The sequence below is a fragment of the Nyctereutes procyonoides genome, unplaced genomic scaffold, assembly GCF_905146905.1.
Source record: "Nyctereutes procyonoides isolate TBG_1078 unplaced genomic scaffold, NYPRO_anot_genome, whole genome shotgun sequence".
Classification (NCBI taxonomy): Eukaryota; Metazoa; Chordata; class Mammalia; order Carnivora; family Canidae; genus Nyctereutes; species Nyctereutes procyonoides.
This window is the reverse complement of record NW_026575128.1, coordinates 24,462,047-24,486,843: the sequence shown is the minus strand read 5'-3', so window position 1 is coordinate 24,486,843 and position 24,797 is coordinate 24,462,047. Positions and strand designations below refer to the sequence as shown.

The window sequence follows — 24,797 nt, the reverse complement described above, 5'->3', positions numbered from 1 at the left end:
AGGATGACAGCAAGAATTACTCAGTGTTGGGAGCTCAGTGGTTAGCAGTAGCCACCACTATTGTACCATCTGCTTTAAAGTATAGGAGAGAATTCTAATACCAATGATATTTCCCACAGTATTTAATGTGAAATGTAATAGATACGTTAGAAGCTTGACTATGCCTCAAAGACCTGACGTCGAGTTTCAAGTTTTACTATGTTTTAATTTTCTATTATCAAAAGTCTCTGTCTTCAGAAAATAACCAAAACCAAGATATAAATTACTAGAAATCCAAATTCAAACTCCGTTAAAAAAAAAAAAAAAGCATTAAAGAGTAAATTAAGGGGATCCCTAGGTGGCTCAGCAGTTTGGTGCCTGCCTTTGGCCCAGGGCACCATCCTGGAGTCCCAGGATCGAGTCCTGTGTCGGGCTCCCAGCATGGGGCCTGCTTCTCCCTCTGCCTGTGTCTCTGCCTCTCTCTTATCATAAATAAATAAATAAATAAATAAATAAATAAATAAATAAATAAATAAATATTTGTAAATATTTTCTGAAGAATAAATTTTAAATTTAATAAATCAAATATGGTATTACCAAAACACAAAATTAATTCCAGATTGCAAAACTTAAAAAATTGATGTTATAATTGTAAAGGATACCTTAAAAATCAACCAGTAAGCACTTTGAAGTCCATCTGTTCTTCTCTTGTTCCTACCACAGAGCTCTCCTTTCCTATTCTGACTGTCATTTCTAAACACCACTATTGGCTCTATCATCCCACGGTGCTTCAACAATGCCGGCCAGTATCTTAGTAACTAACACTACTGGGAAGACAAATATTTTCTTTTTCTATACACTGACTTGGACCTAGATTTCCAAGATTTCAAAAATAAAGGAGACTTTTCAGTTTACTTATTATTTGAGGTAGGACACACAAAGAATTTTTGTCCCAGGTAAACTGTAATTGTAAGCATAATTAACTTCTAACAGGGCATTTTGAGAGAGTAAAATTAAGTCACACCTCTCTCTTAAAATTGTATTGTTTTTCCATTATGCATTTCATTAATTTCAGCTTAATTTCATATGCTATGGTTAAAATCCATTACTTACATTTCAACATTAATACAAAATAGATGTGTCTATTCTACTCTTTTTTTCTTTTTAAGATTTTATTTATTTATTCATGAGAGAACACACAGAGGCAGAGACACAGGCAGAGGGAGAAGCAGGTTCCTCGCACGGAGCCCAATGTGGGACTTGATCCCAGGACCCAGGATGACACCCTGAGCTAAAGACAGATGCTCAACCACTGAGCCACTCAGGGTACCATGTCTATTCTACTCTTAACTGAAATCTAGTTATAATCATTTGCCAGGTAGAAGGAACATGCAAAAGAAATGAATTTGTATTTAATATACACTTTTGTCTATACAGTTCCTACCATACTTCCAACAGTACTTCCTACATACTCTTGTTCATCATTTTTGTAACAGTGTATATAATTAATAAAACCAAATCATTTTTATTCTTTATGAGTCATTATTCAAGGTGGCTGCAAACAGTATAATAAAATGCCAACCTAACCTTTAAATTTGCCATTTTGGTTTCAGAAATCAAGAGGGAAGAACAGAGATTCTGTAATGGTCTTTGGTGTTGGCTAGAGATACTGGTCGGATAATCTACTGCTGCACCTGAGATGGAGCTTCCCCTAATAAGAGGAGGGACTGTTTTCAGCACTTGATATTATCTATAATAGTCAAATCATGGAAACAGCCCAAGTGTCTATTCACCAACAAACACACAAAGATGTGGTGTATACAGACAATGGAATACTTTTCGTAATATTTTATTTATTTACTCATGATAGACAACAGAGACAGAGGCAGAGACATAGACAGAGGGAGAAGTAGGTTCCCTGCAGGGAGCCTGATGCACAACTTGATCCCAGGACCCTGAGATCACCACCTGAGCCAAAGGCAGACACTCAACCACTGAGCCACTCAGGTGCCCCCATACAATGGAATATTATTCAGTCATCAAAAAATGAAATCTTGCCACTGGAGTAACATAGACAAAGCTACGGAATATCATACTAAGTAGAATAAGTCAGTCAGAAAAAGACAAATACATTATGATTTCATTCACATGTAGAATTTAAGAAATAAAACAAATGAGCAAAAGGGAAGAAGAGAGAGAGGCAAACCAAAAAACAGACTATAGAAAACAAACTGATGGTTACCAGAGGAGAAGGAAGTGGGGGGGATGGGGAAAATAGGTGATGGAGATTAAGGAGTGCACTCGTTGTGATGAGCACCAGGTGATATATGGAAGTGTTGAATCACTATATTGTATACCTGAAATAATGTTACACTGCATGTTAACTAACTGGAATTTAAATAAAATCTTTTTAAAAATCTTTAAAAAATTCTAAAAATCTTTTATTTATTTATTCATGAGAGACACAGAGAGAGAGAGAGAGAGAGAGGGAGAGAGAGAGACATAGGCAGAGGGAGAAGCAGGCTCCCTGCCGGGAGCCTGATGCAGAACTTGATCCCAGGACTCCGGGATCATGACCTGAGCCAAAGGCCGACACTTAACCATTAAGCCAGCCAGGTGTCCCAAAAACAAACTTTTTAAAAAAGAAATAAAGACAGACTCTACAAACTAAAAAAGGTTAAGTGAATATTTGCAAATATATAAATAGTTCATAATAAGTAACAAAAAGTCACAAGAAAAAAATGAAGAATGAGCACAAGTGGTGGTCTAGATCAAGAATTCAAAGAGCTTTGTAATACTAGTAAAACTTTCAACCAGTGATTCTTACCTTGCAGTCTAAGAGTTCAAGAAGCCTATGAATCATCAAAAGATGTATGCAGTTTTGTATCTATTTATGAACAAAGATACCATATTTTTTTTGAGGAAAGAGTTCTATAGTACTCATTTAATACAGCCTTTTAATGGGATTTGTGACCTGAAAGATTAAAAGTCACTGTATTTTACTATATTTTCACCCTTTATATTGCCCAATATTAATATTATAACATGCAATTCAACCAAGTATTTTTCCTCTGGCTAGAGGAATCTAGAGATTTTAAATGTTCAAAACATGAAAACTAAGTACTGGCTACCAAAACAACGTAGGATTATTGTTTCTATCCCATCAGCAGAAAGCTACTAATCCTTAATATAAATTTTATATTTTTGAAGTTAATCTAACTTTGAAAAGATAACATCCCTTTGGTCTTCAGTATTTTTATTATTAAGCAGATCCACAGTGTTGATGGTCAAAGTTACTGGGCTGGCTTTTCTAAATAATGCCCATCTAAGCAAAACAAATAATTTAAGGTACCAAAACATATAGGTCACTCTGTTCCATGTGACAAAGTAAATGTTAATAATATTAAATGGTTTTAAATAAATTTACATAATCTAAATTTAAATCTCTAATGAAAAAGGTAAAATTGTCGCTTGTTTGCACAACCTCAAAAACACCTCAAGTGACAGATACAACCATCTGATCCAGGAAAAGAATGAACCACACATTTTATTTTTTGACAAAAAGATAAGTGAACTTAAGCCACATTGACATACTAAGTGAACAGGATGGGGGGGTGGGGGGAGATGGCAAAGAAGACTGAAAACAACAAACAAAAGTAGAAGTAATCTGGGGCACCTGGGTGGCTCAGTTGGCTAAATGTCTGAATCTTATCTCCACTCAGGTCATGATCTCAGGGTTTTAAGATCGAGCTCTACATCGGGCTCCGTGCTGGGCATGGAGCCTGTTTAAAATTCTCTCTCTCTCCTTCTGCCCCTCCCCCTTCTCTCACCCTTTCCTAAAAAAAAAAAAAAAAAAAAAAAAAAAAAGGAAGTAGTAATAATTTGTTAGTTTAAGTCTGATTAAAAATGACCCTCCTCCTACAAAAAGAATTATTTCCAGATAATTTAATAATGGAATTATACTTCCAAATCTGTCTTTGGTAGAAAATACTAAAAATATTAAGTAGTATTAAAGGTTTATAAATGTAGGGATTTTAGACAAAAGGACAGATTCACTGTGTTTAGATAATGCCTTCACATTCCACAGATGCAAAGAGCAGTCAATTAAGAATAATAATCTTTGGGAAATAACAGTTGACAAAGAGCCAGCCGTAGTAAAATTCTGAATAAACTGAAAATATTGTCACTTTTTAAATAAAAAAAACAGTTGTCATGGCACATTACCCCACTAAAATGGCATAAACATTCTTAAGAAATGCATACAGAAGAATAGAACAGTAAATGAGGAACAGCTTAACTTGCCAGGAGGGAACACTAGAATTTTATTATGGAGAACTATAAAAACCCATGAAAGCAATACAACTGAAACATACACAGCTGGATATTTTACATTTCAAATATAAAGAATAATGAAAAACTTATTTGAAAAATGAAATCAACTAGTTTTGGATAAAAACACTGTCACATACCTGGAAATGAAATAATAAAAAATACATATATATTAACTGCAAACTACCTATAATAACTATGTATTATTATTATAACACACAGATAAACCATTTTCTTGGGCAATACTTAGGACATAGGATTTTCATAGATCATTTAGTCTAGAAAGTATAATTCTCAGACTCTATCAGATGGTAAGAAACTAGATTAAAATTCTGTTTAGAAAGGAAAACCTTCATCTTCCCATTTTGTTTTGTACAATTACTGGTGTCTTTTCTCTCTTATTGGAATGTGACTTTTTTAAAGACAGAGATTATGCCCAGTTCATTTTTGTATTCAACCATAACACCTAGCACTGTGTTATGCTAAGAAAATGTTAAGTAATCTTTGCAAAAATAAATTAGGATATAAAAATAATCATGCTCTCAAAAATTGTAAGGCTTAGAGACAGACTACTGACCTATTCTTAACTCTAATAACCACGCAAATTTTGAAGAATACTGAACTTGTAGAGGTGATAGAAGTGATGCTCAAGGATAGCTACTACCTCTTCCTCTCACCTCTCCACTATCAGTAGGGTTAATTTCATTTCAATCAACATCTGGTCCTTATACCCTAGAGAAGTGATAATTTATACTACTCAAAACATGTAAACTAATTCTAAACATGTAAGGTGGTAGGGAAATGAGAAGCAAGGAATGTGAAATCTTAAATGTCTCTATTTGGGAGACCTTAAATACAATATATCTAAAACTAAATGCATCATTTTCCCAAAGAGCTCCCTTTCCCAATTTTCCTAATTTTGTCAATGGTAGATTCATCATTATTCTTCAAGTCATTTCCAAAATCAGAATCTTGGAATTATCTTTGATTCTTCCATTTTCCTAAACCCTATGTAAATATCAGTCACCAAGAATTACCAATTTTCTCCGTACAAACTCTTTTAAAACTATCACTACAATTGCATTTCCATTGCCATCATCTGGCCCCAGGTTCATACTTCAACTCTAGACTATCAGAAAGGTGGCAGTGTCCCATGGAAGAATGATTCCAAATGGTTTAAAAGACTAGTTTCCAGCAACTGGCTGCAATATGTTTTTCTGACTTTGCTTTCAGCTACTTAAAAATGTATGAATGCTCAGCTTCTGTTCCTGCCTCCAAATATGTTTTATAGTTTTCATCTTTAGCCTTTTGCTTCTACTGCTCTGCCTACTGGAATGCCCATGATGAGCCATATGTACCCTCACTCAGCTATATGAAATTTTAAAAACATACAATGAGAACCTACTATGTGGTGCTCACCATATGCTAGAGACCAGAACTCACATACTAGGAATGTCAAATCATTCTAATACAGTGTGCTAAGTACTCTAATAAAGGTAGAAATAAAATAATATACAAATAGCGAGTTTTGTTAATTTAATATCATTTGATTTGGGCTTTGGGAGAAGATACAAAATAAGTAGACAGTTACTAAATATTTGGGGTAGGGCAAAGAGGATTGCATGAACAAAATGAGGGAGGGGAAAAGTACATGGCACATTAAGGGACTAAGGTAGCAGAAGTACGAGGTATTTGGGCAGAGAGGAACGCCAAGAGAAGTGCTTGATAATACTATACCACTATCTTCTACTCCCTCCCTTCAACTTTGGTTGAAGACATATCTTAAAAGTGAGAATGCACATCAAATTATTTCAGATATTTTCTTTCTTCTTTTTTTTAAGATTTTTAAAATTTATTTATTCACAAGAGACACACAGAGAGAGGCAGACACAGGTAGAGGGAGACGCTGGCTCCCTGTGGGGAGCCTGATGTGGGACTCGATCCCAGAACCCTGGGGTCACGACCTGAGCCAAAAGCAGATGCTCAACCACTGAGCCACCCAGACATCCCAATTTCAGCCGTTTTCATAATTAAAGTTGATCTGGAATCAGATCATGTGGGAAGTTCAAAAATTTGTTACCTGGCTGACTCAATTATGACCAGTCATACACTCTTTCATCTCAAGATTCAGGTTGGCCCAGGCCCTTCACATGATCATGGGTTTAAAAGCAGGGACTGATAAGGTCTGGAGATAAAAATTTTAAATCATTTCATTCTATAGGATTTGAGAACTAGAAGCAACCTTAGGTAATGTTTAGCCACGTGACCCATAACTATATTTGGCTGCTGCTCTCCTTTGAGAATGTGAAACAAACTCCTGAATTCATTTTTGAGGGGTAAAAGGAAACTGACTGGAGGCCACAGACCAAGAGCCATCATCGCTGGTACTTCAGAGGGCCAGGGAAATTCAGATGGCAATGCTGGCTAGGGGGTGAAGATACGCTTGAGGTAATACACGGAGCTATTTGCCACACAGTGGTATGCAACAAGACAGCCAGATCTTCTGATTTTTTTTTTTTTACAAGAGAAGCTACAATTCTAGATTTGTGGGTGTGTGTTTGTGTGCATGTGCATATATTAAATCTGTCCATTTTGAAATGCTGCCTGGAAAAAAAGTTAACTTATTGGTCGTGTAACACACGTTGACAAGCCACATGAACCTGGGGGCAGCTATTTTCTACCTCTGACACTGAGAAACTCCCTAGGTGGTTACTTCTTAGATGAGGAAACTAAGGCCTACAGTTAAACGTCTGTGCAAGATAATACGGCTCATCAGACTTGGCAACTGATTATCCAGGTCTCCTGACTCTGGGCCCAGCTTGCCCCTATCTGAGGGGAGTAGAATATAGAGATTACTAGTATTCATTACATGCCCACTCACATGGTAGGTTTTAACACTTATCTCATTTACTTTTACACAGCCCTTACAGGGCAGGAATTATGATTACCATTTCTCAAATGAGAAAATTAAGGCTCAAAACCTGCAGCAACTTGCACAAGATAATACAGCAGTAAAGTATCAGAGCCACGATTCAAAACTAACTGTAATGACTACAAAACCCATAATTTCCCTAATGTGCTGCCTCCTATTTGCTTACATCAACAGCTGAGGATCCAGGTGGAGAGGAGAGAATGGATAAGGCCAGACTTTATTTTGTAGGAAATGCAGACCTTATTGATGGCTTTTGAGCAGAGGAATGACAGGACCAGGAAGATAACTGAATGGCAAAGTAACTGAAATACAGAGTCTGAAGGCAAGAAAAACAGCTGAAAGTTATTGCTAAAATTCTGCTGCAAGATTTAAAAAGGAGGGAACTGAACTATTTGCTATGGGAATGGGAATGAGCAGATGCAAGAAAAATTGAGGAAGAAGAGTTGGCAGATTATGAGCCTGAGTAACAGGAGGAAGAGTAACCACTGAGGTGATGAGGTCAAAAAACAAAAACAAATGCAGACTGGCGGTTATGAAGCCACATGCAGGCAAGCAGGGTGGTTTTGTAAACCGGGAAAATAATCCAAATCATGGTAAGCCATAAAGATAGGTCACCGTAACTGCAAGCTTCCGGTGAAAAGTTAATGATTTGACAAAATTTAAATAAACAACAACATAAAATGAATATCTAAACACACAGATGGCACTCAAATTTGTTCTGACTGGCTAAAGATAAGCATAATTTAAGTAGAATGAGGGGGGAAAATGCCAGAGATGAGAGGGATCTTCATGAACTTTGTTTTATTGAGCATCTTAATAATGGAAAGATAGAGGAGTGGGGAATCAAAACTTGGGGAGAATACATTAAAAACCAGAACATAAATTCAAGTTCTAAATGGTTTCACCTAAAAGGAACAATCTGAAAGGACTTTCCATACATCAAATAAACAAAGTATGATAACAAATTATTCTGGGCTCCCAGATTTGCTGCATTGTTACTCTCCCTTACTTACAATTACAGTAGCAACCCAGGAACAGAGCTGACATTTGCCACTATCTTATGGTGTCATATCATTTCCACACTTGAAGTCTCCTAAAAAGATCCAGAAAAACTGAAAAAGGGAAAATAGAGTTCAGGAAAATACACAAGGAAAGTGAATGAATAAAAGTTGAATACAACAGAGTAAAACAGACGACGCTAATTATTTCTCTGTTGTTTTCATTTTATATTTCAAACACATTTTCTGGTTTCATGTGTTTTGAATTAAACGTTTGCATAATGTCAATACACCACCATCACCACCACCAATAGAAATTACTTAGGATGGCCAAGAAGAAATGTAATCTATTAAGATACAATAAAAATAATTTAAGAGAAAGCTCAACAAAACAATAATCTATCACAGGCATACATTTTCTGCATTGTTCAATTAAAATGAAAGTAAATTAATTACACAGATGCTCACCAAAAGGAATCAATTCTAAACATTTACTCAGCAGCCAATCCTGGTAAGGATCATCTGAGTGACATTAATAAGAAACAGGAGAAGTAGCATATGGCCTCAAGAAGCTGGAAGAAGAGAGTCAAGAGAGGCCCTGGAGGCTCACGCAGGGTCTTAGAGCAGCCCTGGGCTTTGGCAGTCACCAAGGACAGCTTTGCAGGTATAGAAACTGGATTTTCTGAGAGCTGAGGAGGTTTTCCACAACAGGTTCTAAACAAAGTTATAAGAAATTGAAATACAAATTTATTAATATGCATTGAGAAATATACTTATAATAATAACCCATACTATATTCATTTGCTAGGACAGTCTCCTAATTTTAAAATTACAAATAAAGACCGATATTCTCTTTTTTTTTTTAAAGACAGATATTCTTAAAGAAAATTTTAATCAAACTGGATAACTGGTTGTCTCTGTAGTCTAGATCTATTTCTACTTCATTAAACATTTTGGATACCCTAACTCGGAATATCATTTCCCGTTTTTTTTGGAAGAATTTTCTAGACTTTATGAAAATGAATAAATTTCTGAAGACCAAGAGATGATTCATTTGAGAATGTTACAGATTTATATACATAATTATTACTTCCTAAGGACACAGCCTTGTTCCCTTGAAGGGGGTATAACAAAATCTTACCTCTGAGATGAGATACAGGAGACCTTTTGTCCTCTATCAGCAAAGCATTTAGAAACTATTTCTGGTAGTGTTTTCCTGTAGATGGTTAATCTCACATATGTAATGACTTTCAGGAATTTTAACCTGAAGTGATGCCTGTCTCGATTTTATCTTCAAATTCTCAGGGTATCTTATTGTAATTTGCAATGTACTAAAAGAAGTACACCCTTTTCACATAGGGAAAAAAATAATTACTGGTTTCTGCCTCCTCAAATTAAAATAATTGGACCAAATCACATATACATAAAAATAATAAACACAGTATAGACAGAAACCACACCAGAAATACTAGCTGTCTAGTTCAGTAGCACATTTTAAGGGGTACCTTCAGCGACACTCATTATGCTTCACTTCATTTGTTCTCTAAAAATCATTTACTTTACTCCTCCGTACGCCAGAAAATGTACAAGGTTCTGAGAATACAATGAAAAAAGCAAATACTGTACTTTGGTTTGTATATGGTTAATGATGTAGTTGCAACTACAGACAAGCCATTGGACAATGACAACAGTATGACATTTGTTAATTTGGTAGAGAACACAGGTTGTTACAGAGGGCATACACATTTCCAGAAGTTCCTGACAATTTATTTCTTTCAAGGAAAGACTAATTACCGCGTTATCACTACAGGTATCATCACCACGACCATCATCAACATTTACTAGCCACAGTTTATTACACCCAGTGCTAGCTACCCTTAGTGAGATAGTACATCATCTTTAATCTTGACTACAACTCTGCGAAATAGGTAAAATTTTACTTCTAGAAAAGAAAAAAAAAATCAGTTGTGACAGACAGATGTCCGCTCATAACTGTCCTGGCACGGACATGCAGGTCACAGTCTTCCTACGGAATATAAAAGTGTCACAGTACACCAATATCAGACAAGGTCCGTGACCACAACTACTTCATAATCATGTCTGAGTACAGACAAAAACAAGGCCATTGTGCAAACACAAAAGTTTCCACGCACGTGGCAAGAACTGAGGCCTAGTGCCAACGGGTAACTAGCCACCCATGTGAGTGAGACATCACAAAGGCAAATCCACCAGCTTCAAACAAGCCTTTAGCAATCGCAGCCCAGCCAACATCTTGACCGTGGTCGCATGAGACCCCAAACCAGACCCACTCAGTTAATCTGCTCCTGGAATTCCTGGCCCATAGGAACTGTGTGAGATTGTTAGGCAGCAACAGATAATATAAAACATTGATATAATTGTGTCAATATGCATGTACTTTTCCAGTTAAAAGAATTATGAGATAAGTCATATAATTAAATATTCATTAATGCTATCTTTTCCTTTAATTCTTGGAGATTATTGAGTATATTTTCATCTAGTTCTTTGAATATATTTTAACAGCCGCTGAAATCCAACACCTGAGCCCAATAGGATCAGCTCCTATTAACTCATTCTCCCCACTGCAGGTCACACAATTCTTTAATTCTGTGAACACAGTTACTTAAATCCAACATCAGGGCTCACTTGGAATCAGTTTCCTAAGTATGACTCACACTTAACTGTTTTTTGTTTTGTTTTGTTTTGTTTGTTTTGCACATCTAGTAGTTTTCAGTTAAAAAAGCAGAATTGCGGATAATTTGTTGTAGAGGATTCCATTTTGTTTACACCTAAGGGTTTTGCTGTAGTTGAAATTAATTAGTCTGGACTCAACTGTGACATCTGTCCCCCAACAGGGTGAAGCACTGATGTCTCTGCTCAATCACTAATTTACTAGCCTGCCCCTGAGGGCATCCGTGAACCTGTGCAGTTCAGCAGTCCCTGAAATTTGGGTACATCTTATAGTCAGATTGCAGGGCTCACCTACTCTGTGGTTATCTTTGTTTCCAGGATTCCCCAGCCTAAATTTCCATTTGCTATACTAGCCCTGAATTCTTTCCCTAAATACATGAATTCAGTCAGGCTCTTGATGTTTGCCACCCAAGCTGTGTGCACCCTGGGGAACATGCTCTGTCAAAGGTGCAGTAAATTTGTGAATCTCCCTAGAAATTCTCTCTCAGAGGTTCACTATCCCCTGGTTTTGCCAGCAATTTTGCTGGACTCTGCATGTGACCTCTAAACTTAGAAGTCATCCAGGGCAGAGATTTATTTTACTTTACTTCATTTCATTCATTTATTTTTAGAGCTTCTATTTTAGATCTCAGCCCTTTCTGTGGCTGTTCTGCTTCCAAAATATACCCCTTAAACGTCCATCGGCTTTATCTCTGACCTTTGTCATTACCACCTGGATCTAGTAAGGATGCAGCTCTCTGCCACCAGATCTTAGGGGGGCTTGGAGCACAAAAGAAAGCAAGAAAGCTCTTAACTCCCAGTTCTTATCCAATCAGAAGAAACCTTCTATAGTAAACTCTTCTCACCTACCTGTGGTCATCTTCCAGAACCTTCCAGTAGTTTTGGTTTTGTTTTGTTTTTGTTTTTTTTTTGTTTTTTTTTTTTTATAATCTGGCCACTGTTTATCATTGTTATCTGCTAGAGAAACTATCTGACCTCTTCAGGTGGCCATTACCTGAAGTTGTTTCATTGGCCTCATGTCCTGCCTTCCTGCTTCCACCCTCCCTTTCTGATAGGCTCTTTTCCACACAGAAGCCAGAGTCATCCCTTTAAAACATAAATCACGAATCACATCTGCCATAAAATCCTTGAAGAGCATTCCATTTCACTCGGAGTAAAGGCCAAGCCATCATATGGCCTGCAAAGTCCTATATAAAGTTGCCCCAAACCACCTCTCAAACCTTAGCTCTTACCAGTCTCACCTAGACCATTCTCCTGTGCTTCCAACAACACGTTGCACACTCCAGCTTGGATATCTGGTCTTCACTTGGCCTAAAACACTCTTCCCTCACTTAGCTGCACGACTGGCTCCCCTCACTTTCTCCAAGTTTCTGTTCTAATTTTGTCTTGCGAGAGAAGACTTCCCTGCTTACCCAATCTAAAAGGGCATTTCTCTCTACTACACTGTCCATCATCTTCACATCTCCTTCCTTGCTTTGCTTTTCCTCACTGTATTTACTGCCGCTTGATCTCACTTATTTACACAGATATGTGTATACAAATATATATGTACATGTACATATGTATCATATAAACATACGGTCACTATGGATCTACTCTCACTTAAACATAAGCTCTATGTGGCTGGAATTTTGTTGCCTCCAGTATCATAACTGTAGGGCCTAGAACAGAGCCTGGTAGGCAGAAGGTAGTCAATAAACATGAGCCAAATAGACGAACTGGTTAAAGTGCTGCTATCCGTTAGGCATTATTGTGTCAACTCATGTTACTTTCCTTGTACCCCATCAATAGGCATCATAATTATCCCTATTACAGATAAAGAATCAAAGCACAGAGAGTTGAAGTCCAAGTTAACAAAATTAACCAGAAGTTGAGCCAGGATCTGAACCCTGCAGTCCTGTGTGCAAAGCCCACTGCAGTACTCTGCTCTGGCTATCATAACCAAGTATCAGACTGAGTGGCTTAAACCACAGAAGTTTCTTTTTTCACAGTTCTGGAAGTTGGAGGATGGAGGTTCCTGATGAAACTTCTATCCTTGGCTTGCAGATGGCTGCCTTCTCAGTGTGTTCTCATATAGTTTCTCCCTGTGTGCGCCCTCCCGAGGTCTCTTCCTTTCCTTCCTTTCCTTCCTGCTGGATTAGGGTGCTACCTCTACTGATGTCATTTAATCTGAATTGCCTCCTTAAAGGCCCTACCTCCAAATACAGTCGCAGTGGGGGGTTAGGATTCTGGCACTCGAATTTTTTTTTTTTTTTTTGGCACTCGAATTTTTTTTTGGGGGGGGAGTCCAATGCAATCCATAACACCTGTCATATATACCCATAAAATATAATTATTTTCCACATCTTTCCTTTTTATTTTAGAGAATTAAGGTTTTTTTTTTTCTTTCTTTCTTAGTTCTTTTTAGCTGGATGGTGGAGAAGAAATTTGCGGGAGGCTGACCAGGCCGTAACATTACCTGGCGAATGAAATCTACCAAAATAGCTACCGGAAGATCTTCAGAAACAACTTGGTCTCATAAAACACCAAGTGATTAGGTCAAACATCTGCTAGTGTACTTTCACACACTGCCCATTAACTCACTGCAGCTCTGGGAATCGTTTTTCTGTGTCTCCTCATACATAATCAGCAGAAAATACTTATTGCGAGTCCCTGGTGGAAATCCATTCGAGTCTCCTCAATCCTCCCCAAACATTACCATGCATGCTTCCACCCCAGGCCCTTTGTACTTCTCGCTCTGCCTGTGATGCTTCCCTTCCGGGGAGCTTCGGCACTCATTTTTCTCCTTATCCAGGTTTCTTTTCTAGAGTTACCTACGTAATTTCTTGCTGGAACAGCCTATTTAAAGCTGCAAGCACACTTTCCTCCTGCACTTCCCGTATTTATTCCTCCCTTTCTACACTTGATCTTTCTCTGCAGTATCAAAAAACTGTCTCTTCCTTCTGGAATGCAAGCAAGATGAAGGCAGGGGTTACCGTTAGATTCGCTGCTGTTTCCCTAGCTCCTAGGAAAGTGCCACCGCACAGCAGACCCTTCGTTAATGTTTGCTGAATGAACGAAATTCCCCCACGGTGACAGAGCTAATAAGCGATAAAAATGGAGTTTGAACCGCATCTGAACAAGTCTAAAACTTTAACCGCTAAACTATACTGTACACAGCAACCGTGTGGTGTGAGCTTTAGTGAGGTGGGAATAGTCAAGGAACAAAGACTGCTCTTCTCTGACACTAACAGAGCTCACACAGTGACAGAGAAAATGTCGGTCCTTAATCTTCTCGTGAACAAGAACCAACATTCCTTACAAGCACGACTTATGAAATCTCATTCTTTTTAACACCAAAGGCAGCTGAGCATTTGTGCGGCTGAATAGTTTGTATGAAAGTCTGCAGGGCCAGAAACTTTTCCAAAGCGAACGACAGTGCAGTCAGCGTTCCACTGTTAAACAAATGGGGAAAAAGTCGGTTGTAAGGTTTTCCCAAAAGGCAGCAGCAGCCTCTCTCCCAGCGCAGGGGTGAGTAGGCAGGCGGGGCCGCGCCCACCGCCGCCGAGTCCTGCTGCTTAGGCCGCGCCGGGGCACCGTGCGGGGGGTTCGGCGGCGGCGGCGGCGGCGGCGGCGGCGGCGGCGGGCACGACGGTCCTCACGTTCTTAAAGGGGAAACGATTAAAAGCAAAACCAAACAGAACAAGAACCGAGGAATGCATGCGGGCCGTGTAGACGGCGGCTCTGCGCGAACGGCGTCCGGGCTCGGTAGCCGGCTCCCGAGGCCTCCTGGCGGACTCGTCGCGGCGGCGGCCCCGGGGCGCCCCTCGGTGGCCGGGCCCCCCAAGCGGCAGGCTCCGAGCCGCGGGGCCACGGCGGGGGGCCCCGCAGGGCAGCCCCGGGCTTCAGGTCTCCCTCCCCGCGCTCTGCTCTTCGGGGAGCCAACGCGGCTCCGTCAGGCGGTCACTCCACGAACGCAGCGGGGCACGCGAGGGCTGCCCGGCGTCGCGCGGAGCGGTCAGTGCCGGGCCCCGCCGACCGGGCGGCGGCCCCGCCCGCAGCGCCCCGGGGAGCCCCCGGCCCGGCCCGCGTCCTGCCGCCCGGCCCCAGGGGCCGGCACGTGGCCCCTGCCCGCTCCCTCAGAACGAACTCACCTCCGGAGCCCTGAGCTGCTCGAGGCCACGGCCCCGGGGCGCGGACGCCAGGCCCCGCGGCGACCCCCGCGCCGTTCCCCGCGCCGTTCCCCGCAGCCGCACGACGCGGCCCCCGCAGTCCTCCTCGGCCCTCCGCGGCCTAAGGGGCCGCACCCCAACCCCGCTGCGCTCCCGACGGCGGCGGCGCCCCCAGCCCGCCCCGCCCCGCCCGCGTGCCCCCGGCCTCGGCGGCGCCCGGCCCGCGTGGCTCCCGACCCCCCGGAAAGGACGCAGCCTCCCCCACGATCACGCTTAACCGTTCCTGTTTTTTTTTTTCCCTCGGCCATTATCCTTATTTACTCATTTTTAAAAATGATTTTTTTATTTATCCAAGATAGACGTTATCGTCATTTAGAAATCCATCCTGCTGTGCTTTCCGCGCGCACCCGTCTCCCGCGCTTTCCGCGCGGAACCCAGAAGCGCTGCTTCGCGTGTTTCCCTCCGGTAAGGAAGGGAATCCCTGTCGGTCGGCTCGGATCTCCGCGCGACTTCAGGTTCTCTTTCCGGAACCTGGGGACCCACGGACAGGAAGGAGAGAGAACCCGGAAGAAGGTCCCGCGCCCACTCCGCCGTGCCCCCAACCCCACTTCCGCCGCCCCCGCCCGCCTCGCCGCACACCTGTTTCCGCTCTTCTTCCGCTAGCGAGACGCTTCTGTGGGCCGCACCGAGTCTCCGCTCCCTGCCCGCCCCGCCCACCTGCCGCTTACCTGAGGGACTCTCGGCTTCCGACAGGAGGCGCGCCTCTGAGACCCGGGCCGAGGCCTCGGCCTCGGCCTCGGCCTCCGCCGCTGACTTCCTCAGGACCCCCAGCACGGCCTCAGGGGGTAAACCGATCAGCTGCTCCCACACGGACTCCGTGTAAAAGTCCACCGTGTGTGCGTTGGAGATGGACAAGGCTTCCCGCAGGAACTGCAGCAGCTCCTGCAACTTGGCACGCAGCGCGAACAAGTCTTGGGTCACCGGGAGGGAGAAAGAAGCCGCCATAACGCTCACCCTCCCGGGCTGTAGGTGGCGCAAACGTGGCCGCACGGCGAGGCCTCGGTCGCAAGTGACACAGACCAGATCAGCGGAACGTCGATCTGGACGCGGGGGTGGAGGGTTGATTGCTTTCGTCTCGTGACGTATTTCAACAGCGTCCGTCGCGTTCCGGCGACGCGGGTGGTGCGCCATGGCGCCGGTGGGGCCGGCCGCGGGCTGGCCGCCGGGCGGTCTTGGGACGCGTAGCGCAAGAGCGTCTTGGGCCGGGTTCAGGAGCAAGGATGCGAAGCAGAGGCCGTGGCGGTCGAACCATCCGCAGGCGTTTCAGGGGAGCGTTCGCGAGGGTAGGTCCCCAGGCCCGCGGTCCGCTCGCTCCCCGCCGCAGCCGAAGATTCAGGAACGAGAGCCGGCCTCGGTTGGCGCAGAGGAAGCCATGGCGAACCCCCTAGAGCTGTGGGCCTCCCGGAGCTGCGAACGGGAGGATGAGCCCGGGCTGCTAACTCTGGGTCTTCGAGCGTCGTCCCCGACTTGCCCCCCTCCTCGATCAGAATTGCCTTCCTCTGCGGCTTCCGTGTGCGGCCGCACGCACCGCGCCTGCGGGTCCCTGCGGGCACGTGTTAGGGTGGAGGGTCGGAAGGCGGGGCTGGGCAGCCCGGGGCGGGCGTGAGCCCGGCTCCCGCGTCGAGTCCCGCGTCGGGCCTCCTGCCTGGAGCCTGCTTCCCCCTCTGCCCGTGTCTCTGCTTCTCCGTGTGTGTGTCTCATGAATAAATAAATAAAATATTTTTTTTCAAAAAAGGAACCAGGGGCACCTCGGTCAGTTAAGCATCCGACTCTTGATTTCAGGGGCGGCGAGATCAGAGGTCACGTCGGGCTCTGTGTTCGGCAGCGTCCACGCGGGACTCCCTCACCCTCTGCCCCCGCCTCTGCTCACACATGCCTGTAGGCGCACACACCCAAAGAGTTTTCTTTAAAAAACAAAAAACAAAGGAACCAAATTAACTAGTTACGCTACTACCTTTTTAAAAAAAATCCACCGTCATATATACTTATTATTTAAGAAAAGGTATAAAAGCAAAATCTCAAAGAAGTATATAAAACGTGCATACATGTCCATTCAAGGCTCTCTGTACCAAAGGCCAGCGCTCTTTCAAGTAAGCCTCTCTATATTTTGGGAACAAAGTCGCAAAATTGCCCTCCTCCAAGAGCCCTCTGGGATTGTCCTCTTTAGAAAAAGCCGGTTCCTTCCAACCGTCAGGAACAGTGAGGAGCTCGCGTTTATCTAAAGAGGAGAAGCAGCTTACACGTGAGATTCTACCCTTCTTGTGGACACTTTTGAAAATGCTTATATGCGGGATCCCCGGGTGATTCAGCGGTTTAGCGCCACCTTCAGGGCGTGATCCTGGAGTCTTGGGATCGAGTCCCGCATCGGGCATGGCTGGAGACGCGCTGTCCCCGTTCTTTGCTGATTACAAATATCCCAGAGCTTTCCAGCCTTCTCTCACTGACCTTCCTTTATTTCGCTTTCGTTTGTGCTTTTATTTGTCTTGCTGTCAACAAGTTTCCTCAAATTCCATTTAAAATGTATAAGTCTTAAGTTCAGCTTTCTCATCGCTGCTGGAAGTCGCACACTGTCTTCTCACTCCTGTACTGAATTACTTTAGAAAGTCAGTCGTACGGCCGGTGTTTCTCTAAGGTCAAATAACGGATGTGGGTTTTCTTCTTAAGTGTCGAAGATCTGGAATGAGTGTTTGAGATAAAGAATTTGTTTGGATTCTGGGTACGGTAAGTCGGAGTCGTGCGGCGCGAGTCCTTTTCTGTTCTTTGGGATTCCCGCCGAGCATGCATGACTGATGTTAACCAAGTCTTTTTGCAAAGGACCAACGTACTGTTCACCACACACACCGCCCCCCCCCCCCCCCCAGACTCGTTTTCTTAGAATGACCTTTTAGGCAAATCCGTGTAATTCTAGTTTCTGAATGTGGTAATGTGAGAAGTTTTCCATTTTAAACTAACAGCTACATTTTTCATGCAACTCTCTTTCTGAGAAAGTAATTTATGGCTCATACTCTTTAACAGGACAAGGCTTTGCATTCCGAAGAAAACTGAAGATTCAGCAAAATTATAAGAAATTACAATGGAGGGAAAAGAAGGGTCAAACCCCTCAGGAATCCCAGTTCACAGATCGATACCCAGATCATCTGAAACACCTTTATTTAGCTGAAGAGGAAAGACTCCGGAAGCAAGTTAGAAAAGTTGAACAGCCTCTGTCAGAAGAACAAACTGATCAACCTTTGCCGCAGGAGCAATGTGACATCGACAAAGCCTCGTCAGAAGAACATTGTAGTGTTGAGCAGCCTCAGTCTGCAGAACAAGGTGGCATAAGAGTAAAGTATGTATTAACTTCCTTTCAAGTTCTTTGTTTTTTAAGAATAATTAAAGATTGATTAATTGATTTTAGAGAAAGAGCAAAAGGGAGGAGAAGAGAATCTCAGGCAGACTCCCAGCTGAGTGCAGAGCCCAACGTAGGGCTCAGTCTCAGGACCATGAGATCGATCATTATCTGAGCCAAAACCAAGAGTCAGAAGCTTAGCCGACTGAGTCATGTAGGCACCCTTCAAATCCTTAATTTTAGATGTAAGTAGTATTTTATCAAAGAGATTATAGGACAGTTTAAGGAATTGCAATCTTATTTCAAGGCATCATAGAAGTCAGAGTGGATTATGTGAAAATATTTTCAGGAAAGCTTTCTTTTTTAGCTGAAATGCATTAAGCTAGTTTATAGGTTAATGAGAGAAGTAATGAAATTGTTATTAAAAGATCTAGGTTTTGGATTTTAGTGTTTTGAGTATATTTAGCTTTTGGGGACCATGGTTGGCTCCTGTTACTAATCCATGTTTAAAATAAACAACTGTCTCTTGAGAGCTATTAAAGTGTAGTGGTTAATACCAGATTCTGGAGCTGGACTTAACATATTGGTGCCTGATGCCCTCTGAAATGGAAATAATGAAAGTACATAATCCAGAGCTGTCATGTTGTTACAACTCTCGAATAGATTATTCACATGGTCTCTATGGTGTTTCTGACCCATTTCATGATGTTGTGAAGAGTGAGTTCATTTCCATAAAAGGTGTATAGTACCTGGGAAGTGCTACATGGATGTTAACTGTTACTACTATTCTTGATTCTTTTTCCAGAGGACATAGACTTGGTGACCATTAAAAAGCAAATGGCATAGCTGTAGAACACTTTGGTTTTTTAAGAGCTACCTTACAAAGCTTTCTCTACACACATCTCAGGTTAAAAATGTATGTTGAAACCTAAACCAGCAGAGAATCCAGGTGTTACTTGAGACTGTAACTTTATAGTTCACTAAAATACTATTCTTTAAAGTTGTTAACTATTTGTGGTAAAAGTAATAGGAAATAATACCCTAGGAGAGAGTGTGGTGGAGATAGAGACAAAGACACTAAAAATTCAAAATTTTTTGGTCGGCTTGTGCATCATGTTATTTAATAATGGATGTAAAGCTCTGACAAATCTAGAAATGTAGATTTCAGTCATTCCTGGCAATAATTGAGGGAGGAGGGTTAAACCATAAGATGTGATCTGTAAGTGACCATCTTTTTTTTTTTTTAATTTTCTTAAAGGATTTATTTATTTATTTATTCATTCATTCATTCATTCATTCATTCATGAGAGACACAGAGAGAGAATGACAGAAAGGCAGAGACACAGGCAGAGGGAGAAGCAGGCTCCATGCAGGGAGCCCAACGTGGGACTCAATCCCAGGTCTCCAGGATCAGACCCTGGGCTGAAGGCAGCGCTAAACCACTGAGCCACCCGAGCTGCCCCATGACCATCATATTCTTAAAGTTTACTTATTTTGGGGTCAAAGCAGGAAAAAGTTAATAAGACTGTCATAATTGGAGAAAGGGGAATACAGAGAGTGAAGTCAGCAGAGGAAAGTTGTGCAAAGTAGAGGCTGGTCATCTATCAAATACTTAGTCCACACAAAACACGACTAAGACCAAGTCTTTGGATTTATGGCCTAAGTAATCATTGGTGACTTTGGAAAGATTTTAATGTATAAGCTTTTCTGAGTTTTTTGAGTGTACATCCATTTGGTGTCTGAATCCATGGTCATGGATATGACTGAAGAATGGAGACCAAGAAGAGAAACACTTGGGGAAAGGCCTGGAGCAAGGAAGGAAAAAATGATCAGGAGAGAAAAATGTTACTAGAACTAAGGGAGTATATTTGCAAAGGTAGTGAATGGTCAGTTAAGTGAGACTGAATAGTGTCCGTTGATTCAATCATTGTATTTGGCAAAAAGGTCATCACTGTCTTGGCATGGACTGTTTTATTGGAGAGAGCAAACGTGAGATGGCAAAGAGTTAAGGAGTGAATGTGAATAAAGAGTGTGAGGTGATGACTATAGCCTACGCACTATGCTTTCAAGATACTTGACTGTGAAAGGACAAGGAAAAGATTAGTCCTTGGTCAGAAGAGTACAGAGAGTCTGGTGATGAGTAATTTAAGCACTTGTTTAAGAAAGGAGCTGCTGAGGGATCCCTGGGTGGCGCAGCGGTTTAGCGCCTGCCTTTGGCTCAGGGCGCGATCCTGGAGACCCGGGATCGAATCCCACGTTGGGCTCCTGGTGCATGGAGCCTGCTTCTCCCTCTGCCCCTCTCTCTCTCTCTCTCTGTGGTGTGTGTGTGTGTGACTATCATAAATAAATAAAAATTAAAAAAAAAAAAAAAAAAGAAAGGAGCTGCTGGGCAGCCCGGGTGGCTCAGCGGTTTAGCGCCGCCTTCAGCCCAGGGCCTGATCCTGGAGACTGGGATCGAGTCCCACATCAGGCTCCCTGCATGGAGCCTGCTTCTCCCTCTGCCTGTGTCTCTGCCTCTCTCTCTCTCTCTCTCTCTCTCTCTCTCTGTGTGTGTGTCTCTCATGAGTAAATAAATAAAATCTTAAAAAAAAAGAAAGAAAAGAAAAAAGAAAAGAGCTGCTGAAATACGTTTTATTGTGGTTCTCAGTTGACGTAGTGAAAAGTTGAAGCTGATAAAGGAAGATTAATTGCTGAATCAGATAGTTTGAGGAAATGGTTGGAATCTGAGCCTGAGTAGTTGAATTAGGTTAGAGAGGGACACCAGAGAGGTGAGTACTTCAACAGGATGGAACAGTCCTAACTGCGGGCTGCCTTCAAGGTGTGGTCATTCGTGACTGAATAGATAAAGTAGAGACGGTCAGGGCACTTTGGGATTAAAGTTCGTGTCACCCATAACTTTTATAGTGTCCTTAAATTTAATGCCTTTTCAGTCTATCATTTGTGTCATTCTTGTGCTAGTTTCCTGTTAACATTTCAGATCTTTCAGAGGCTTTCTGTATTGTCCTTGGTTCAAATATTTCTTCAAGAGTCCCCATTTTCCACTTCGATGTGTTATATGGACATTTTACTAATAAGGTTGATGGCCTCTTTCTGCCAGCCTCTCTCCCCTGCTCTATCAATTTGCATCAGTGAGATTTTACTGTGGAAGTATTATATTTGATGTGAGTGCATCATAACTTCGGTTACATCACTTTTAATTATTTGACTTACATATCTTTATCTTAAAAAGTTCCTTTACCGTTTCAAAGAAAAATAAAAAGAAAACGTCAAATCAAAAAGCACGGGAAGCATATGAGCAAGTACAAGCTGAGCGTGCTGCTAAGAGACAGGTAAGACCTTTCAAAATACGTAGATTCTTTTTTTAATTTATTCTAAATGAAGATTATGTAAAGCTGTGCTTCTTAGTAAGTGCATATAATATGTTCTCTACAAGTACTTGCTGAATAAATGAGTAGTTTGAGCAGAGCTAGAGAATTCCAACAAATTCCTTGATCATTTATATTACCCTTGAGAAGAGATACTAGCAGATCAAGAATAGGATTTTAAAGACATTGCTCATAGGTTATGACATCTGGAACAGCGTTTTTCAAGAGTATGTATGGTCTGAGGACCTGCACTTTTTAAAAGTGCCTCAAGAAATTTTTATGTATAATAAAATTTGAGACCTACTGATCTGGGAAAATAATAGATGATTATCATAATTTTACATCGAAGCAAGTAAAAACCAGGAGGCATTAAAATAAATACTTTTTTCAAAAGAGTTGATCATGCGTATAAAAAAGCTTCCTAGATTATTTTTTTTTCTTTAAAGATTTTATTTATTTATTCATGATAGACACACACACAGAGAGAGAGAGAGAGAGAGGCAGAGACACAGGCAGAGGGAGAAGCAGGCTCCAAGCAGGGAGCCCGACGTGGGACTCAATCCTGGGACTCCAGGATCAGGCCCTGGGCCGAAGGCAGGCGCTAAACCACTGAGCCACCCAGGGATCCCCAGCTTCCTAGATTAACTTAGCAAAAAACTACCACTTTTTATTATCATTCAGAAATCCAAAATATAAGTCCTATTCAAGTGAGTATAATAAAAGTATATACAGCTTCGATAAAATTTAACTTGTGGTTTTTGTTTTTTGTATTGAAGCTATATTTATTGCCTTAAAAGAGGATAACACATCAATCAAAAACTACTTTAAAGATGGCACTGACATAATTTATTTTATGTCTTAGCTTTAGAATTTGTATAATTAAAAAATCTGGAAGTTTAACAACTAAATTTTCATGATTATTCTGAGACTGGTGGATTAGCATAAGCAGAAACATCTCTCTATGGAAATACTGGATATTTGTTTCATAGGTTTTGTTACATTATACTCTTTTCTAGCCACCCTTGTAAATAGTATGCCAGATAAGGCAAGTGCCATTATACAGTAAAGCATATATAGTATGCTTTAAATTTTTCTTTATAATTGACAGTTTTTTAGGACTTACAGATATCAAATGTCAGTATAAAAGCTAATACCCAATCCACAAGAAATCACATAAGCACCCATAGTAAATGGTAAGACCATTTAAAATTTTTTTTTTTTACTTTGTTTAGAGAAACTCCATAGAGGTAAACTAGACTATATATACCTAAATTCACAAATAGTTCCAGCTCTTTTGTACTTAATAAAATAAATGAAGTATTATACCATTGGAGAACGTAAGTTCGAGTGCTAATACAGACTGAATTCTTAAGATCTAGATACAAGACTTGGCTCTGCCAGGTATTTGGGTTTGGGGACAAGTCACTTTCAGTATCATTGAGCATCAGCTCCTCATCTGTAAGATGATGATAATAGCCTAGCATGAAAGTTTTATAAGAATGGAATGGAATGCTCTGATATGAAAGCCCTTTGATGATTATGTTACCATGCAAAACACGCTGTGTCATTTGGGAGCTGTATATGTTACCAGGGAGATTGAGAAACCGTATATGTATTGCATTATTTATGAACTTTCATTTAACTTTTATATTTAATTTAGTAGGAATGTTCTGCATTTCAAGTAGTACTTTTCAGGTTTATGTATAAATTTGAATTATTTTTCTTATGCTTAAATGAGTTTGAGTCTTTATCTCAGTAAATCAAACGAACATGATAATTCTTAATCAAAGTCATAATGCCTAGCAGTGTTTGGCCAGTGTATAGTCAGTAAATGTTTGCCGAATTAAAGCAGTTAGTAGACGGCAAATTAAAAAGAATACCAGTTATTCTGGAAGTGAAGGTTTTTGTATTATATGGAGTAGGTAATCTCTAAAGTCTCTTCTAGTTCTAGCAGATCTAATTAAACGAAGAAATCTTAAATATGCTTCCTTTCCTCTGCTCTAATTTTAGTTTTATCCAAAGAATTAAAAATGTAATAACTTTACATTATTCTATGTTATAGGATGCATTATAATATAAAGACAAAGAGTGACAACCCCTCCCATTTTGCAAAATATAAGACAATCCTAAAGCATTTGTGTGATAATTATTTCAATACAATTATTGAAACATATCTGCTGTCACTAATGGAAATTACATATGTTAATAATTTTAGGAATTCGAGAAGAGAAAACGAGAGAGAGAAGAAGCTCAAAGGCTCTATAAAAAGAAGAAAATGGAAGTATTCAAAATATTGAGCAAAAAGACTAAAAAGGGCCAACCAAACCTGAATTTACAAATGGAGTATCTTCTTAAAAAAATACAAGAGGATAATTAAATCAGATATGTTCTTAAAGGTTAAAATACTGCTCTCTATTGAGTTCTTTTGTATAGGTACTGTACCTCCTAACAGTTAACTAAATTTGTTAACATAAAATGGATTGTAAAGCTATACTAAGTATAAAATGTTCAGATATTTTTATTCTTGTGAAAGAAAATTTTCTACCTGATCCCTACATAGTATAATTTGTTTCTTATTGATTTGCCTTTGAAGGACAGTGGTCCAAAGAACTTTCTATTTGAACATATTTAAGCATGTAATATTTTTGTATCATGTGAAATTCAGATGAAATAAAATGTTTTGAAAATAAGGGAGCACAACTTTCAATGAATCATTTCAGTGAAATGTTTAAATTTATTAATCCCTAAGAGCAGGCTACATGGGTGCTGAAGCCATCTTCTACCATTAGCATATTACCATATGGTCTTTATATTTTCTTTTCTTTTCTTTTCTTTTTAAGATTTTATTTATCCATTCATGAGAGACACTGGCAGAGGGAAAAGCAGGCGCCTCACAAGTAGCCTGATGCGGGACTCGATCCCAGGACCAGGATCACAGTCTGAGCC

At 40.9% G+C, this 24,797-nt stretch overlaps 2 protein-coding genes across 8 annotated transcripts in view; one reads left to right on the top strand and one right to left on the bottom strand.

Annotated features, from left to right (window-relative positions):
- The window catches only part of METTL25 (methyltransferase like 25), a 134,497-nt gene extending 118,208 nt beyond the window's left edge, over nucleotides 1–16,289 (bottom strand). For 5 of the 6 annotated variants that reach the window (XR_008666705.1, XR_008666702.1, XR_008666704.1 and 2 more), the window contains exon 1: nucleotides 15,827–16,289. Coding sequence is in view for 1 of the 6 variants with exons in the window: in XM_055342137.1 (XP_055198112.1) it covers nucleotides 15,827–16,289 (463 nt within the window). In the remaining 5 variants the exon portion in view is untranslated. Of the gene's footprint in view, nucleotides 1–8,253; nucleotides 8,353–8,706; nucleotides 8,872–15,826 lie in introns of those variants that run through there. The other variant, XR_008666706.1, reaches the window with a different exon arrangement.
- CCDC59 (coiled-coil domain containing 59) lies at nucleotides 16,288–24,541 on the top strand. 2 transcript variants are annotated; one of them, XM_055342139.1, is made up of 4 exons: nucleotides 16,288–16,441; nucleotides 18,174–18,486; nucleotides 21,735–21,815; nucleotides 24,067–24,541. In XM_055342139.1, the coding sequence occupies exons 1-4, from the start codon at nucleotides 16,288–16,290 to the stop codon at nucleotides 24,146–24,148; spliced, it is 630 nt and encodes a 209-aa protein (XP_055198114.1). In that variant the 3' UTR covers nucleotides 24,149–24,541. The 2 variants fall into 2 exon arrangements, with proteins under 2 accessions (XP_055198114.1, XP_055198113.1); XM_055342138.1 differs by having other exon boundaries at nucleotides 21,716–21,815.
- The last annotated feature ends 256 nt before the right edge of the window (nucleotides 24,542–24,797 follow it).

Bases quoted from the DNA above. Each gene is read 5' to 3' on its own strand.
- CCDC59 (XM_055342138.1), top strand. From the start codon at position 16,288: ATGGCGCCGGTGGGGCCGGCCGCGGGCTGGCCGCCGGGCGGTCTTGGG. The intron at 18,487-21,715 runs GTATGTATTAAC...TATCTTAAAAAG, and splicing joins CAAGGTGGCATAAGAGTAAA to TTCCTTTACCGTTTCAAAGA. The intron at 21,816-24,066 runs GTAAGACCTTTC...TAATAATTTTAG, and splicing joins AGCGTGCTGCTAAGAGACAG to GAATTCGAGAAGAGAAAACG.